The sequence below is a fragment of the Macaca mulatta genome, chromosome 4 (genome assembly GCF_049350105.2).
Source record: "Macaca mulatta isolate MMU2019108-1 chromosome 4, T2T-MMU8v2.0, whole genome shotgun sequence".
NCBI classification, from domain to species: domain Eukaryota; kingdom Metazoa; phylum Chordata; class Mammalia; order Primates; family Cercopithecidae; genus Macaca; species Macaca mulatta.
In genome coordinates this window covers 138,872,023-138,887,976 of record NC_133409.1, presented here as the reverse complement: position 1 = coordinate 138,887,976, position 15,954 = coordinate 138,872,023, and the positions used below count along the sequence as shown (strand labels likewise).

At 54.1% G+C, this 15,954-nt stretch overlaps 1 protein-coding gene across 2 annotated transcripts in view; it reads left to right on the top strand.

Annotated features, from left to right (window-relative positions):
• The first annotated feature begins 711 nt into the window (after positions 1–711).
• The window catches only part of TTBK1 (tau tubulin kinase 1), a 45,452-nt gene continuing 30,209 nt past the window's right edge, over positions 712–15,954 (top strand). For both annotated transcript variants that reach the window (XM_015136418.3, XM_015136416.3), the window contains exons 1-10: positions 712–955; positions 3,864–4,025; positions 10,000–10,147; positions 10,554–10,627; positions 10,831–10,971; positions 11,806–11,910; positions 12,304–12,369; positions 12,808–12,900; positions 12,987–13,112; positions 15,072–15,226. In XM_015136418.3, coding sequence (XP_014991904.3) covers positions 3,918–4,025; positions 10,000–10,147; positions 10,554–10,627; positions 10,831–10,971; positions 11,806–11,910; positions 12,304–12,369; positions 12,808–12,900; positions 12,987–13,112; positions 15,072–15,226 — 1,016 coding nt within the window. In that variant the 5' untranslated portion in view covers positions 712–955; positions 3,864–3,917. The remainder of the gene's footprint in view (positions 956–3,863; positions 4,026–9,999; positions 10,148–10,553; positions 10,628–10,830; positions 10,972–11,805; positions 11,911–12,303; positions 12,370–12,807; positions 12,901–12,986; positions 13,113–15,071; positions 15,227–15,954) is intronic.

Here is a 15,954-nt window from a genome sequence, read left to right as displayed (position 1 = left end):
GAGACAGGCGGCATGCAGAGTTTGTTGTTCAAGGAATGTTGGATTGTTGAGTTGTTGAGTAATCCAACATGTCAGAAGGGGAGTAATGGCCTTATGGGTCCATGTTGGGAAGGTGTTTTGATGTTACAGTAAAGAGTATGCATCTTATTTGGTAAGCAGTAAAAACCAATGGCAGTGTTTGTCCACAAATGAAAGAAAGGGCCAAAGAAAGAGAGACACAGGTTGAGCCAAAAGATAAAGCATATAGGTGGTGAGGTGAGAATTACACGTGACAGGTGGTGGGTGAGAGTGTGGGATGGCCCCAGAAGAGGTGGGTGATGGGGACGTATGGGAGGATGGGTACAGGAGAGGGGGATGAGTTTAGAGGAAGGAGATATAAACATGTAGAGGATGGAGTGGGGAATCAGGCGACACTGATGGGTCAGGTGAGGAAGTTTAGAGACATACTGGGAGTGGGGAAGATAAAGGGTGATGGAGACAGGTGAGTTTTATGGGAGCAGGTAAGGAGTGATGGGGCTGTGCTGGGAGATGGAGTCAAGTGAGTGGCAGAGAGCGGTAAGGAGAACCTGAGAGCTGGAGCGGGACGGCCAGAGAATCCCAGGGCTGGAGGAGAGCGGAGCGGGGCCGGCGGAACGTGATGTCAGAGGACGAGCGGTGATGTCAGAGCGGGCAGCGGGCGGTGATGTCAGGGCTGGTGCTGATGCTGGCGGCGCGGTGCATTGTGGGCAGCTCCCCGCTCCGCCGCTGCCGCCGCCGTCGCCCTAGGAGGATCGGGGCCGGGCCGGGCCGGGATGGTCCCGGTCGGAAGGCCGCCGCCGCCGCCGCCGCCGGAGGGAGCGGGTCGCCCAACGCCGCACTGAGCCGCCCCCGCCCCGCCCCGGCCCCGGGGGATGCGCCGCCCCGAGCCGCTGCCTCCACCGCCGCCGCAGCCGCAGCCGCAGCGGGCACAGAGCAGGTGAGGTGGGGCGGGGCGGGCCGGGGTCGGGGCGGGGGCTCCTTAGTGGGCTCAGGGGGCTCCGCCTGGCTCGCCTCCCAGCGCAGCCTTCTTGGGCTCCCCTCCGCGCTGCTGTCGCCGCCCGCTGGGCTGGGACGCTGGCCTACACCGCCTGGGCCGCGCCGAGGCCTGGAGCCGCTCCCTGTCCCCAGCACACAGACCTCCCTCCCCAACCCGTCCTCCCGGCACTTTGCTCCTCCCCACTCACCTCCGTCCCTTGTCCCCATGGCTTCACCCCTGGCTCTCCTGTCACCCCTGACGAGTCATTCGGCTGTCTCCATAACCTCCCTCCCTGTCCTCAGTCTCTCCATGCCTCCCACCTGTCTTCTTACCTACTTCCTCACCCCCTCAGCTGTGCCCAGAAATCCCTCCCATGGTCCTATCTCTTCTTTGCCTGTCATCATTATCTCTCACCAGTCTCTATCCTACCCACCCCCCTCCTCTAATCCTGTTGCTCCCCATCCCTGACATTCCCCTCTGCCTCCCTCCACACCTCTTTCACCTGTCCCCATCACCTCTCGCTGGTCTCCATCACCTCTCCTTACCTGCGCTCCCAGATTCCTACACACACCTGCTGACACCTTGCAGAGTTACACATCAACACTTGTATCCACAGACCATGATGAGCTCCCACCACTTCCACATACCCCTATGTACCATCACTGGCCCCACATGATCCTACCTGCACTCTCTGACAGATATTCATACAAACTGCACAAGCCCTCCTCTTCACCAGGCACCCATGCTCCCATGCGCACATAGGGGCCTAAGGTGGCAGTAATGGGGCAACCAAGTGTCCCGTGTTTGTATTATCCAACCCGGTCTCTGCTGAGCGTAGTCCTCAGACACAGAGAGAAGGATAGTGGAGAGGGAGAGGCAGGTAACCCTCATTTATCTTCCCAGCTCCACTCTTCCTTCTCTTGCTTCATCTCTTTCTTTGTGGTTTGCTCATCTATAAAATGGGAGCAGGACACAAATTTTCCTTGTCAACCTAAGAGATCCACTGTCCCAGGACTGGAAAGCCCATCAGAGTTCACCCAGTTCAACTTCTGAAGGCTCCCTCCAACCAGTTCAATTGCTTCTTCAGTCTTGTCCTCAACCTGTCTCCTCCACCTTTTTTCCAGAAGCCCCATCCCTACCTCTCCCTTCATCCTGCCATTGCCCTCACTGCCCTTCAAATTCCTGATGCCCCATATCCCACTTTGGCAGAAGGAGGGAAGTCCTGATGCTCTGAAGTTGTAAGGATTGGAGGAAACAGCTCAGCTTAGTCATTTGAAGAAAGAGAAAAGGAGTGGCAGCGTCCCTCCCCATGAAGATCCCTTCTCCATATGTCCACAGTGGCACATCATGAATTGGAAGGTGGTTTCCACACCTCCACGTCCCACCCTGTCCCCTATGGCAGGATGTCTAGATGCAGGAGCCCTGGGAAGTTATTTCATCCCAAGGAAAGGGGGGTTTATGTAGTTTCTACCCCATCTATAGATCTCTTTAGCCACCTTCCTCCCCCCACCCACAACCCCCAAACCCCAGCCTAAGTAACTTCCCTCTTTCTCTATTTGTGACTCTCCAGGGTCATTGTGAGGGCACAGTAGTGTGCTTCTAAAAAATGTGAGGGAAAGAGAAGAGGAAAATATCCTGGTTCCAAATTCTGTCCTGGGTTGGCAGAGATCTCAGAAAGTCATGTTTTCTGGCCCCTTGCCTACACACATGCACATCACACACAGACAGACACAAAACACACACAAGCACATACAGACACATAGATACATGTAGAAAAGCAGACAGACACACAGAAAAGATAGACAAAGAGAGACACACAAAGGCACATACACACACAGAAGAATACATGCACAGATACACATACAGACATACACACACGCATACATGGGCATTTCTCCGGTAACATGTGCCTGGCTCTCCCAACCCCTGCCATTGGGAAACTCTCCCTGATATCCAACTTCTACCTGTACTAATTCGAGGAGAGCTGTGTTCTTTCTTGTTGATTCCTAAGCAGACACAGAAAGGTGTGGTCAGAGGCTCTCTCACCCCATGCCCACCCAGACCTGCTGTTCCCTTTCACTCCTCCTGCTTTCTGCTAGGACCCTCCCATTTTCCTGCCCTCCCCAATTCAGCCCACCTCTGTCCCTCTGGAGTGGCCACAAGGCTGCTGTCCATCTGACATCCATGTCTTGAGTCTGTCACTTGTGTTCACCTCATCTCTCATATCCTGACCTCCCAAACCCATGGTTGTGTCAGTGGGTTCAGCTCACCCTGAGAAAGGTGTGTGCCTCTCAGCACCTGCATTCCCTTCAGTTAACACCACCCTCAAGGGGCTTTAGTGCCTTCCCTCATTTTCTTGATTACCACATCTCTCAGGGCTGATTAGCAGGTCACGTTGGTGTGGGTGTCCCATGGGTCACCCCTTGGGTGGCAGGTCTTCCCTTTTCACTAAGCCTCCGTTGCACAACTCCATGGACATTTTGTGACACAGGGACTCCCCTAAGGGGGAGCCAAGGCCTAGGCCTCCCCTACAAGGGAGAGGATCCCAGTCTGGTATGCTCCGTTGGTCAGCCAGTCTTCCTGGCATCAGTTAGCATATCTCTCTTTCCCCTCAGCCTGTTCACTGTCATTTTCCTCTTCTTCATTGGTCAACATGTGTGTCCTGTTGCTGATTTTAACCATCTCCAGTTCGTAGTCTGTACCTCCCTTGCACTGGCCTTTATACAATCTTTCCTCTGGTAACTCCTGGAGCATCTGTCCAGCGGGACCAGGAAGAATGCGGGGCAGGAGTGGAGCTCCTCTCCTCCATTATCTGCCAGGTGGTCCTGGGTCCGCAGCCCGCCCTCACAGCCCCTTCGCACTCCCCTAGGTAGATGGCCCCCTCAGGGCAGGCCCTGCGGACACCCCTCCCTCTGGCTGGCGGATGCAGTGCCTAGCGGCAGCCCTTAAGGACGAAACCAACATGAGTGGGGGAGGGGAGCAGGCCGACATCCTGCCGGCCAACTACGTGGTCAAGGATCGCTGGAAGGTGGTGAGTGAGTGACCCGGCGGGGCAGAGGGAGGGTAGCGGGGAGGGAGGCGAGGACCTGAAGACTTGTTAAAACCAGTGCCCTCAGCTCCCCTACCCTAAGAGGGAGGTGCCTCTAAGCTCATTTGCATACTGCTTGCAGGTCATTATTTTTGCCACCACATGTGGACAATAGCTTTCTCCCAGTGCCCTCTCTCCAGCCCCGCCCTCTATCACCCCTCTCCCCGCTAGGTCACGTTGGTCAGGCCAAGCCTGGAACAACTCCTGGTTGGATGCAGGAGCTGCAGAGGCCAGTGTGGGGAGGAGGAAGAGCGGTGGGGGAGGGAGCTTTTTCTCTGACGGACCTTGGAGAAGGACAGCGGACGAACATGTGTCCCTCCGCTTCCGCAGAGGACGGAAAGGCTTGTGTTTGGGGAAAGAGGCCCTGAAGGCTGCTCCCGCCGCATCCGCACTCCATCTTCTCCATCCAGCCTCCTCCCCTCGCCGGGTCCTGCGGCAGGTGCAGCACGGCGAGACTCCATCTCCCGGCGTGCCCTGCTCCTCCAGCCCAGGGCTTCGGGCTGCTGGGCCTGCTGGGAGTTGTAGTCTCAGCCTCCTCGGGAAGCGGGCCTGCCTAGGAGGGGGCGCGTGAGGGCTGGGGGAATGATAGCGTTTGGGGAGGGAGACCTACTGTAAATCACCCCCCTTTTTCCGTCACTTAATAGCGCTCTGGTGTCCTCTTATTGTGGGAGCAGGATAATGTGGGGCGAACTGTGGGCGTCAGTGTGGGGGAACCCGTGTGTGAGCCTGTGGAACTGCACCGGAGTGGGAAGCCAGGAAGAGGGGAGGGAGAACAACAGAGGTCAGGTACACTCCGAGTCGTGTGTATGTGCGTGTGTGTGTGTGCGTGTGTGCTTGCGAGTGTGCGCGCCCGCGTGCTTTAGTTGGGGGAGGCTCAGCTCACGGGAGTGCGGGGTTGGAGAGAAGGGTGAGGCCCGGGTGCGGGCGGGTCTCCACGGCAACAGCCATCGGCCGTGCAGGTCCCCTAGAAGCCTAGAAAGAGGCAGCGGTGGCGGCATTTTCAGAGATGTCTCTGGGACTGGGGGTTGGGAGTGGAAGGGGTGAAGAGGAGGAGACTTCTAGGGGTCCTCAAAGGGTGAGGAAGTGGGCTGTTTCTGTCCCAGAGGGGGGACTTCCTGAGAGGGAGAGTACAGAAATGGGGGAGGAAGAGCCAGGGAGGTAATAAAAGGAACGAGGATCTGGCAAAGAGAGGAGTGTTCCTCCGAGACCTCGGGGCCTCTGGCACCGGAGCTTAGTTTCTGGCAGATTGGAGGTAGAATGACATTTACACCGAAGTGGTGAGGGAAAGACAGTTTTTACACACATGTGAGTTTAGGCTAGAACTTTTTTGGATTTCTGAGGGAAGGCATGGAAGATGAGTGGGGAGCGAAATGGAGCGGGTAGCTGGGGGGAGGGCAAGCATGCCGACCTCTCCTCACCGCCGACCCCCGCCCCTGGAGAGTTAGAGAGGGTGAGGGGCCACATGCTTCCCTTCAACCTGTTCCCGGTGAGGATGGCACTGAGGTGGGAGGCAGAGCTCAAGAACCAAGGCAAACTGCCCATAGATCTCGGTGGCCAGGAGAAAATGGGGGTCGGTGGCACTAGATGTGGCATTTAAAAATAAATACGGGGACCAGGCATGGTGGCCCACACCTGTAATCCCAGCACTTTGAGAGGCCGAGGTGGGAGGATCACTTGCGGTCACGAGTTTGAGACCAGGCTGGCCAACATTGTGAAACCTCATCTCTACTAAAAATACAAAAATTAGCCAGGCCAGGCTGCGGGCGCCTGTAATCCCAGCTACCCGGGAGGCTGAGGCAGGAGAATCACTTGAACCTGGGAGGCAGAGGTTGCAGTGAGCTGAGATCATGCCGTTGTACTCCAGCCTGGGCGACACAGCGAGACTCTGCCTCTAAATAAATAAATAAATAAATCCTCAATACTTGGCAGGCTGAAGCAGGAGGATCCCTTGAGTCCGGGAGTTCAAATCCAGCTTGGTTAACCTGTCTCTAAAAACATAAAATAAAATAATAACGTTTTATTCATCTTGAGGGGTGCTTCTCAGAATCAGAATAGCAAACAATAATAGTAATAATGACTTAGTATTTGCTTTGAGCATTCACTGTTTTCAGGCACTGTGCAAAATGCCTTATGTGCATTGTCTCAAGAACTTACCAAGTAGATTTGTATTCCCATTTATTAATCCCATTTCACAGGTGTGGAAACTGAGGAAATTGCTTAGCTAATTTGCCAAGTCTCCATGACTAGGTCTGTCTGACAAGAATCAGCCCATCCAAGAATCAGGACCACTGAGCCAAAGAAACCTTTGTGACCAATTCTAGTCCAACTCTCTTCATTTTACAGAGGAGGAAGAGTGGAGGCTCAGAGAGTTTATGAAACTCACCCCAGGCCACCCAGAGCTGCCCAAGAAACCAGGTCTTCTTCCTCCCGAGGACCAATGCTGATTCTATTGTGTCATATTTCTCCTCTAGTTTAGGGAGGTCCTTCAGCAGGGCCTGGGATCATGTAAAATTTAGCAGGAGTGAAGAAAAGGGAGATTGAGAGAATATTCCTATTACTGGACTGTGGGCAGGCCACATTGTGACTTTCTTGGGCCCCTTCCTCCATAAGAAAGTACTTAAAATTGTATTTTATGACTGCATTGGTATAAAGATGAATATATTAATATTATATACTAGATTGTTCTCTTTGACCTAAAGGTTCATTTTTTTCCCCTGATGATTTTTTATTTTATCTTATTTTTTTTGAGACAGGGTCTCACTCTGTCGCCCAGGCTTGAGTGTAGTGATGAGATCTCGGCTCACTGCAACCTCTGCCTCCCAGATTCAAGCAATTCTTATGCCTCAGCCTCTTGAGTAGTTGGGATTACAGACACCTGCCACCACACCGGGCTAATTTTTGTATTTTTAGTAGAGATGGGGTTTCCCCATGTTGGCCAGGCTGGTCTCAAACTCCTGACCTCAAGTAATCCACCCTCCTCATCCTCCTAAAGAACTGGGATTGCAGGCATGAGGCACCATGAGGCCTCCTTTATGATTTTAAAAGAAATTAAAACATTTTCATGGACCCCCTAGAGGTATCAGGGGCCTAGTCACTGTGTCTCATGTATAAGTCTGCCCTAGCTGTGGTGAAAAGGAGAAGGGATGTTGGTGGAGTGGGTGGTGAAGACACCCAGTTCCCTGTCTTATGGAAGTTCCATAATGGGTGGGGGGTGGGTGGGGAAGGAGGGGAGTAAAGAAGGAGAAATAGGCTCTGCTGGGAAACGAAGGTGGTAGAGAAATACCCCAGGGCACCCTGGGAAATTGGGAAGTAGGTGTCATAAATGTCTTGGCTGTCCCGAGCCTTCCTGACTTATCTCTAGCAATGATTTCAGAGCCTGGCAGATCTGGGCTTGAATCTCAGCACTCACACTTTTAATGTTGATGGGTCCACAGTTTCTGTAACATTATGGATTCTGCAACATTATGGATTCTGCAACATTATGGATTCTGCATTTGATTGCCTGGGTTTAAATGAAACTTGGCATTGCTTTTTTTTTTTTTTTTTTGAGATGGAGTTTCTCTCTTGTTGCACAGGCTGGAGTGCAATGGTGCGATCTCGGCTCACTGCAGCCTCCGCCTCCCAGGTTCAAGCGATTCTTCTGCCTCAGCTTCCCAGGTAGCTAGGATTACAGGTGCCCACCACCACGCCCCGCTAATGTTTTGTAGTTTTAGATAGAGACGGGATTTCGACATGTTGGCCAGGCTGGACTCAAACTCCTGGCCTCAGGTGATCCACCCGCTTCAGCCTCCCAAAGTGTTGAGATTACAGGCATGAGCCACCGCGCTTGGACCTGCCTTTGCTATTAACTAGCAGTGTGACGTGGGAAAAGGTATTGCACTTCCCATGCCTTGGTTTTCCTTTTGTGCAAAATGGGGAATCACATGACCTTCATCACCTGTGTTGCCAGGAGCCTTTGGGGATTAACTGAGATGACATCTGTGAGAAAAATATGTGGTTGTCCCCTCCCCTTTGCCCTTTCCTCTGTTCTTGCACAAGCAAACCATAAAGGAATCTAGAAGATATTCGCATCTCCCCAGAGTTTAAAGTACCCCAGAGGCAGACAAGCTGTTGTTTCCCGTGAGTCTGTCTGTCCCCTCCTGGCTCTGAAATCCTGTCTTTAAATTTCGTCTCCAAGAGACAGGAACTCTGGTTTCTCACTGTTCTTCCTCCTTCCTCTTTCCCTGTCTCCTTCCCAGACACAGGCACCTTGAAGTTCCCACCCAGCATTCTGCTTCTTTTCCAAATCTTTCCTTCCTGCTCCTGTCTCTTTCCGGAGTGAGTTCAGTGGTAACCTGGGAACTCCCAGCCCTCCAGCTCTGCCTAGTCGGTCTTCCTCCCTCCATTCCTCAGTGTCAACCACCACTAAACAATCACAAGGCATCTGAGGGCTGAACAGATGTTTGGGGCAGGTTCAGAGATGCAGGAGGCTGAGCGGCCAGAGTCTGCAGGTTGATCAGAGTTATAAGCCAGCAGGACAGAATGAGAGTTTGGGAAGGTGCACAGAGCAGACAGGCCCCCATTGAGGCAGCTCCCTGAGGGGGTGAGCATCAAGCTCTCCATCCTTCTTTCTTTTTTTTTCAGTGGACCTCCTCTGAGGTCATGTACATCTTTCTTAAACCAAACCAGTCTCAGCTTGGAAATCAGCACCTTCTCCCTGCTCCCCATGCCTGCCAGCAGATCCCTCACCCTCCAGGACCCCCGGGCCTCTGAGCTGAAATGATTTTGAGACCCTCCCCAGAACTCAGCTTTGCTCGGCTCCCTGCCAGCTCTTCCTTCACTTTATTTCGGTTCTCCTCCCCGCCTTTCTCATGCCTGCTTTGGGAGGCTGGAGTGAGAGGCCAAGAGGGTCAGACCACTGCTCCATTCCCTCTAGGCCCCGGTCCCACCACGCTCCCACAGTACCCCCTGCCCTGGAGAGGAGGCTCATTCTGGTTGTGGGCATCTGACCTAGGGAGTGATGTGAGCTTCCACAGTGAGCATGGGCCACGAACACCCTTTGCTGAATCCCCTTGCCCAAATATTCTCTCCTTCTTGTGACTCTCGGGGGGCTGCCAACCCCAGGAAGTGCCTGCTTCCCCAGGTAATCAATCCGCCCTGAGGATAGGAGGTCCTGAAATTGGTTTTCCTTCTGGATAAGGGTTGCTCAGTCTACACAGGGGATGGGGGAACATGATATTTGTTGTCCTTCTAGAGAAGAAAAGGTCAAGGGCAGTCCAGGGTCCCCTCAGAATCCTACATTAGGCTTTCTCCATATCTATATGAGGTCACAGGTCTTTTACCCTTTCCTACTACCCACTCTGACATCTGGCCCTGTGTGTGTGTGTGTGTGTGTGTGTGTGTGTGTGTGTGTGTGTGGTTGCTCAGGAGCTGAGGTGTCTGCCCCAGGGCACTAGAAGAGGAGTGGGGTGCTGATGGGGTGGGGTAAAGAAGAGAGACATGAGGTTCTCCCCTTCAAAGATATCCCCTTCTGGCCGGGCGTGGTGGCTCATGCCTGTAATCCCAGCATTTTGGGAGGCCAAGGCGGCTGGATCACCTGAGGTCAGGAGTTTGAGACCAGCCTGGCCAACATGGTGAAACCCTGTCTCTACTGAAAATATAAAAAATTAGGACGGCGTGGTGGCAGGCACCTGTGGTCCCAGCTTCTCAGGAGACTTGGGCATGAGAATTGCTTGAACACGGGAGGCAGAGGTTGCAGTGAGCTGAGATTGCACCACTGCACTCCAGACTGGGCAACAAAGTGAGACTCCATCTCAAAAAAAAAAGACAAAAAAAAGATACCCCCCTTCCCCACCAATGAAGGATGCAACTCAGCAGCGGGTGGGATGAGGAGCTATTCAGACTGATCCCTGAACACCCTATCCCCTCATCTTCATAGCTGAAAAAGATCGGGGGCGGGGGCTTTGGTGAGATCTACGAGGCCATGGACCTGCTGACCAGGGAGAATGTGGCCCTCAAGGTGGAGTCAGCCCAGCAGCCCAAGCAGGTCCTCAAGATGGAGGTGGCCGTGCTGAAGAAGCTGCAAGGTTCGGGCCTTGGGCAGGGGAATGGGAGGGAAGAGATGATGAAGGCAGGGGCTAAGAGAGGCGATGAGATCAGAAGCTAGGGTGAGGGAGGAGATATGGTGTGGTAGAGGGAAGAGCTGATGGAGCCAGGAGCTAAGGGGGAGGTGATGGAGCCAGAGTCTAAGAGAGATGGGACCGGGGTCTAAGGGAGTGATGGGGCAGAAGGCCAGGTTGGTGATCAAAGAAGTGATGAAGCTGGAGTCTAGGAGACATGATGAGGCTAGGGCCAGGGAGGTGGCAAGAGAGGCACTCACAGGGCCAGGAATCAAGAGGGACCAGGAATCAAGAGTGCACTAGGAACCCATCTTAGGGTTGGAAGTGAGGAAGAAAGAGTAACAGCTGGAAGATCTGTGTCTTTGCCCCTCAGGGAAGGACCATGTGTGCAGGTTCATTGGCTGTGGCAGGAACGAGAAGTTTAACTATGTAGTGATGCAGCTCCAGGTGAGTCCCCATGGCCCATCCTCCCTCCCCTCTCTAAGAGCTTGGGCTGTGACTCCAGGGTAGGGGAAGGGAAGGGAGACTGTGGCCCTGGGAGAGGGGAGTGGGCACGACCCTTTGGGGTGTGGCTGGGAAGAGTATCACAATGGTGGTGTCTGGGATGGCGGCTGAGGGTGAGTCTACACCCCACCTCCACCCCAATGCAGGGCCGGAACCTGGCCGACCTGCGCCGCAGCCAGCCGCGAGGCACCTTCACGCTGAGCACCACGTTGCGGCTGGGCAAGCAGATCTTGGAGTCCATCGAGGCCATCCACTCTGTGGGCTTCCTGCATCGTGACATCAAGCCTGTGAGCACTGCCCCAACACGCCTCTCTGTTCCCTCCTCCAGAACACACCCCCAAATCTCTCCCTGGGCCTCCTGGTTTCTCCTCCAAAACCTTGGTTGGGACTTGTGATGGGACAGAGTCTTCTCCCCAAGCCCCTCCTGCTCTCCTTCCCAGGCCCCATCTCTTCCTCTCCCCTGCTTCCCAGGAGCATGCACCCCTGCCTGCCCCTCGGCCATGCCCAGGCCTCTCCTCTGTTCTTCCCTTCTGTTCCTTATCCCTTGCCCCTGACCTGAGAGTCCTGGAACCTAGGAAGGTGAAGGGGGCTGGAAAAGGATGGAGGGATCGAGGGAAGGGGACTGAGGGGCTGGGACTTGACAAGGAGTTCCAAGTAGCTGATTTTGTGGCATCTTGAATCTTTGTGCTAGGAAAAATCTACTTAAAGAGATGAAAACTGAGGCCCAGAAAGGTTAGTTGAATGGCGCAAGGTCACCCAGCAGGCCTGCTGCCTTGGGCAGCCACACCAGTTACACCAAATCACACTGCCCTGCTGGGGAGTCCCAAAAATGTGGAGCCGGACAGACTTGGCTGAGTCACCACTTGCTGTGTGATCTCAGAGATGCTCCCCAAGCCCTTTGACCTTCAGTTTCCTCATCTCTATAATGGGGATGATCACCCCCACCCCTCAGATGAGAGGCTGTGACCTGGTGCACACATGTGAATACTGACGTTTCCTTGTGGGCGAGTGAATGTGGGGCTGAAGGCCCTTCACCAGCTGCAGAGCTGTTTCTTGGTGCCCCTTGAGGTTGCCCAGCTGGGGTTGGGGCCCCCAGGGCTCACAGCTGCTGTCTCCCCTAGTCAAACTTTGCCATGGGCAGGCTGCCCTCCACCTACAGGAAGTGCTATATGCTGGACTTCGGGCTGGCCCGGCAGTACACCAACACCACGGGGGATGTGCGGCCTGTGAGTACCGTCGGGGCGGGGAGGACAGTGGAGGACTCCCCCTTACTCCCAGATCTGGGGACCCTTCACCCACTTTTCTTGCGCCTGCCTAAGCTGGCCTGGCCTTGTGTTCAGTGTCAGCACCACCCAGCTCTGGGGTCCATACTTGGCCTGTCCCCTCTCTCTGTTAGCCTGTACTCTTGGGGGATGCCACATCCATACCTTGTGATTTTCCTGCCCCCTCTGGGCAGGGAGCAGGGTCAGCAGGCGGGTTTAGGACTGGAAGGTCAGAGAACAAGCCCGCCTCCTCAGCCAGGGGAGGTGGTCAGGGTGAAGAGTTAGACTTGGTGGCAGGGTTGAGAGGTGGCTGAGATGAGGGCATAGTGGGTGATGTTCTTGGTGTCCCTTCTGCAGCCTCGGAATGTGGCCGGGTTTCGAGGAACTGTTCGCTATGCCTCGGTCAATGCCCACAAGAACCGGGTGAGTGGCAAAGACCGGGCTGCGGGATGTGGAGGTGGGAGGGGCAAGGTCAGGGTGCAGTGTGCTTCTGGGGAGGGGTGGGGAGAGGAGAGTGGGGCAGGGGCTGCACTCTGCCACCCCAGAGACCCTGGGTTGGAGGAAGGCCCCTCTGTGGCAGACTCAGCATCCCCTTCTTCATTTGTTTCGGGAACCCCATCCTCTCTGTTCTCACTACAGACCCCTGTCGGGTGAGGAAGCACATGCGGTAGTTTTGGCTGTGGGACTCTTGTGTGTGTTGGAGGGTTGGATATGGAGCTGTGGCCTTGGGGAGACCCCAGTTCTGTCCTTAGGGGACTGGGTGTCAGGCCTCTCTGACAGATGCCCCTCAGAGAAGGGTCAGCCGTCCATTCCCAGGGAAGGACCTGAGAGCTGCGGGTGACTCCCTCCCCCCACCTCCAGGAGATGGGCCGCCACGATGACCTGTGGTCCCTATTCTACATGCTGGTGGAGTTTGCGGTGGGCCAGCTGCCCTGGAGGAAGATCAAGGACAAGGTGAGCCCCGGGCAGCTGGGTCTGAAGTGGCAGAAGGGGTTTGGGGGCAGCTGGGGCTCCATCTCCCCGTGGCCTCTTGCCTCTAGGAGCAGGTAGGGATGATCAAGGAGAAGTATGAGCACCGGATGCTGCTGAAGCACATGCCATCAGAGTTCCACCTCTTCCTGGACCACATTGCCAGCCTTGACTACTTTACCAAGCCCGACTACCAGGTGGGAGTCTGCTACCCTGCCCCTGCTCCCTAGACACCACTCTGTAGGTGACTGCCCCCAGCAGACCTCGCTCCTGCTGAGGTTCCATGGCTCCGTCTTGTCCCCAAGCCTCTCCCCCTGGTCTTCTAACTGCACTAAAGGCACGGATGCTCTTGTAAACTAGTCACAGCCAAGATTTATCAAGAGCTTACCCTGTTCTTAGTGCTTTTCATGTGTTAACTCATTTAAGCTTCCAAGCAAGACTTTGATGATAATGAATGCTCCTTATATTTTTATTCCAGCTCTCTTTTTTTTTTTCTGGGACAGAGTCTTGCTCTATCACCCAGACTGGAGCACAGTGGTGCGACCTCTGCTCACTGCAGCCTCCACCTCCCAGGTTCAAGCAATTCTCCTGCCTCAGCCTCCCGAATAGCTGGGACTATAGGCATGTGCCACCACGCCCGGCTAATTTTTGTAGTTTTAGTTGAGATGAGGTTTTACCATGTTGGTCAGATGAACTCGAGCTCCTGACCTTGTGATCCACCTGCCTCAGCCCCGCAAGGTGCTGGGATTACAGGCGTGAGCCACTGTGCCCGGCCCCAGCTCTTAACAATTAATGAAGCTGGCTGGTGTGGTGGTTCACACCTGTAATCCCAGCACTTTGGGAGACCGAGGCGGGCGGGTCACTTGAGATCAGGAGTTCAAGACCAGCCTGGCCAACATGGTGAAACCCTGTTTCTACTAAAAATACAAAAATTAGCCGGGCGAGATGGTGGGTACCTGTAATCCCACCTACTCAGTATGCTGAGGTATAAGAATCGCTTGAACTTGGTAGGTGGAGGTTGCAGTGAGCTAAGATTAAACCACAGGACTCCTGCCTGGGTGACAGAGCAAGACTTCATCTCAAACAAACAAACAAATAAACAAAAACAATTAATGAAGCCAAATGCTTTTAAGTACTTTACATGACAACTCTGCGGGAGGCAAGTGGGATTATCTGCCCATTTCATAGATGAGGGAACTGAGGCCTAATATTGTGGTTAGGAGCAGGGCTGGGCTCAGGCACATCTTCTGACTCCGAGTCCAGGGCTCTTTCCAAGCCTCCATCACCACACCCCATGGGACCCATTGACCCTGATCACAGAATGGGGAGAACATCAGCAGTGTTCTGCCTGGGATCCACTATGTACCAGGCACGCTGCTGCGCACTGTCGGAGCAGAGACAGCCTCAGGCACACAGGACGCACACAATCAAGCGGGTCCTGTCAGCAGAGAGAACCTGCCTTGTGCTCTGGAGACAGCCAAGCCAGAAGTGGAGTGTTCTGGGAACCTCAGAGGGTCTATAGCTGTCTGCCACCTCCTGAACCCAGAGCTTCGCAGAGATGCCCCCTGATCTTGGCTTAGCCTCATGGGATCCCCAAGGCCACACAGCTGCAAGCATCCCCCAGGCTGGGGACCTGTGCTGGCTGCCGGGGATGTAGAGTTGACAGATAGGCATGTGGACAATTCAAACGGATGCACTGTGCCTTGTAGGGCAGCTGTATGGTGGAGAGAATATATGGTGAAGAGAAGGGAAGCTGCAGAGAGGAGAGGATGAGTGGGAGAGGCGCCCCAGCAGAGGGGCAGTCTGTGTAGAGGCAGCACCCATGCGTGGGTTTGGGAACTCCCAGTGGTTTAGGGTTGCCGACATGCTGGAAATGGCAGAGGAGGTTTGGAGATGGTAACCAGGGGACAGATCTCAGAGGGTTCATGTCCAGTCAGTGGGGCTTAATCCAAGATGATAATTTGCATGTTGATTTGCATATCATGTGCATGTTTTCATTTAAAATCAATGTGCCCTTCTCCTTCCAATGCCCCCTCCAGGCCCATTCCTGTCCTGGAAGGTTCCTGTCTCCCCCCTATGATCCCAGCAATTGCCCCTTCCTCCTGGCTAGCCCCCGGGTCACCTCTTTGTCCTCCCACCATCCTCACCCCCTGCAGTTGATCATGTCGGTGTTTGAGAACAGCATGAAGGAACGGGGCATTGCTGAGAATGAGGCCTTTGACTGGGAGAAGGCAGGCACCGATGCCCTCCTGTCCACGAGCACCTCTACCCCACCCCAGCAGAACACCCGGCAGACGGCAGCCATGTTTGGGTGAGTCTCAGGAAGGGGAGCCACCAGCCACTGCCTGGAGCTGTTACCTAAGAGGGCAGGCGGTCCTCTCCTCTCCTGTCTTCCTACCTGGACTCGCTTGGCTGTCTTTCCTATCCTTAGTGGAGTTCGGGACTTCGGGAAACTCTGCCACATCTCCACCCTCAATCTGATCATATAGTGGGCGTCTTCCTCAGTGGGTCCCTGGGAGAGCAGGGAACCCCAAGTGAAATTAACTGAGGCCCACAGTTTATCTTTTTCTTATCATGCATATGCATGAATTTAATGGCTGTGTCTTGAGGCCATACCCCTGAAAGTTACAGCTCCTTTCCTCAAAGCACTCTCAGCTGAGTCTGGGATGTTTGAAATCGTTGGGTCAGCAATTTCAGAACCATGTAATGGGCACAAAGACACAGGTGGTCCAGGGAGGAGCTGGAGTTAGAAGGGGCTCTCCACCCAGCCCCAGGAGCGAGCCAAGGAGAGAAGTGGGCAGGGGCTTCAGGGGACATGTTTAGGGAGGAGACTTAACAGGACGTGGTAGCACATTACGGTGCCCAGACATTGCTTAAAGAACTCTAAAGTTTAATCATCAAAGAAGATTAAATACAAAAAAATTTAAGTGTATATTCAGGGCAACTTCCATCTATGCTCCCAGACTGCAAAATAGTAATAAAAGAAAACTAATTTTAAAAGGAACTCCAAAGTGATTCTCCTTTTTAGACCCATTCCTG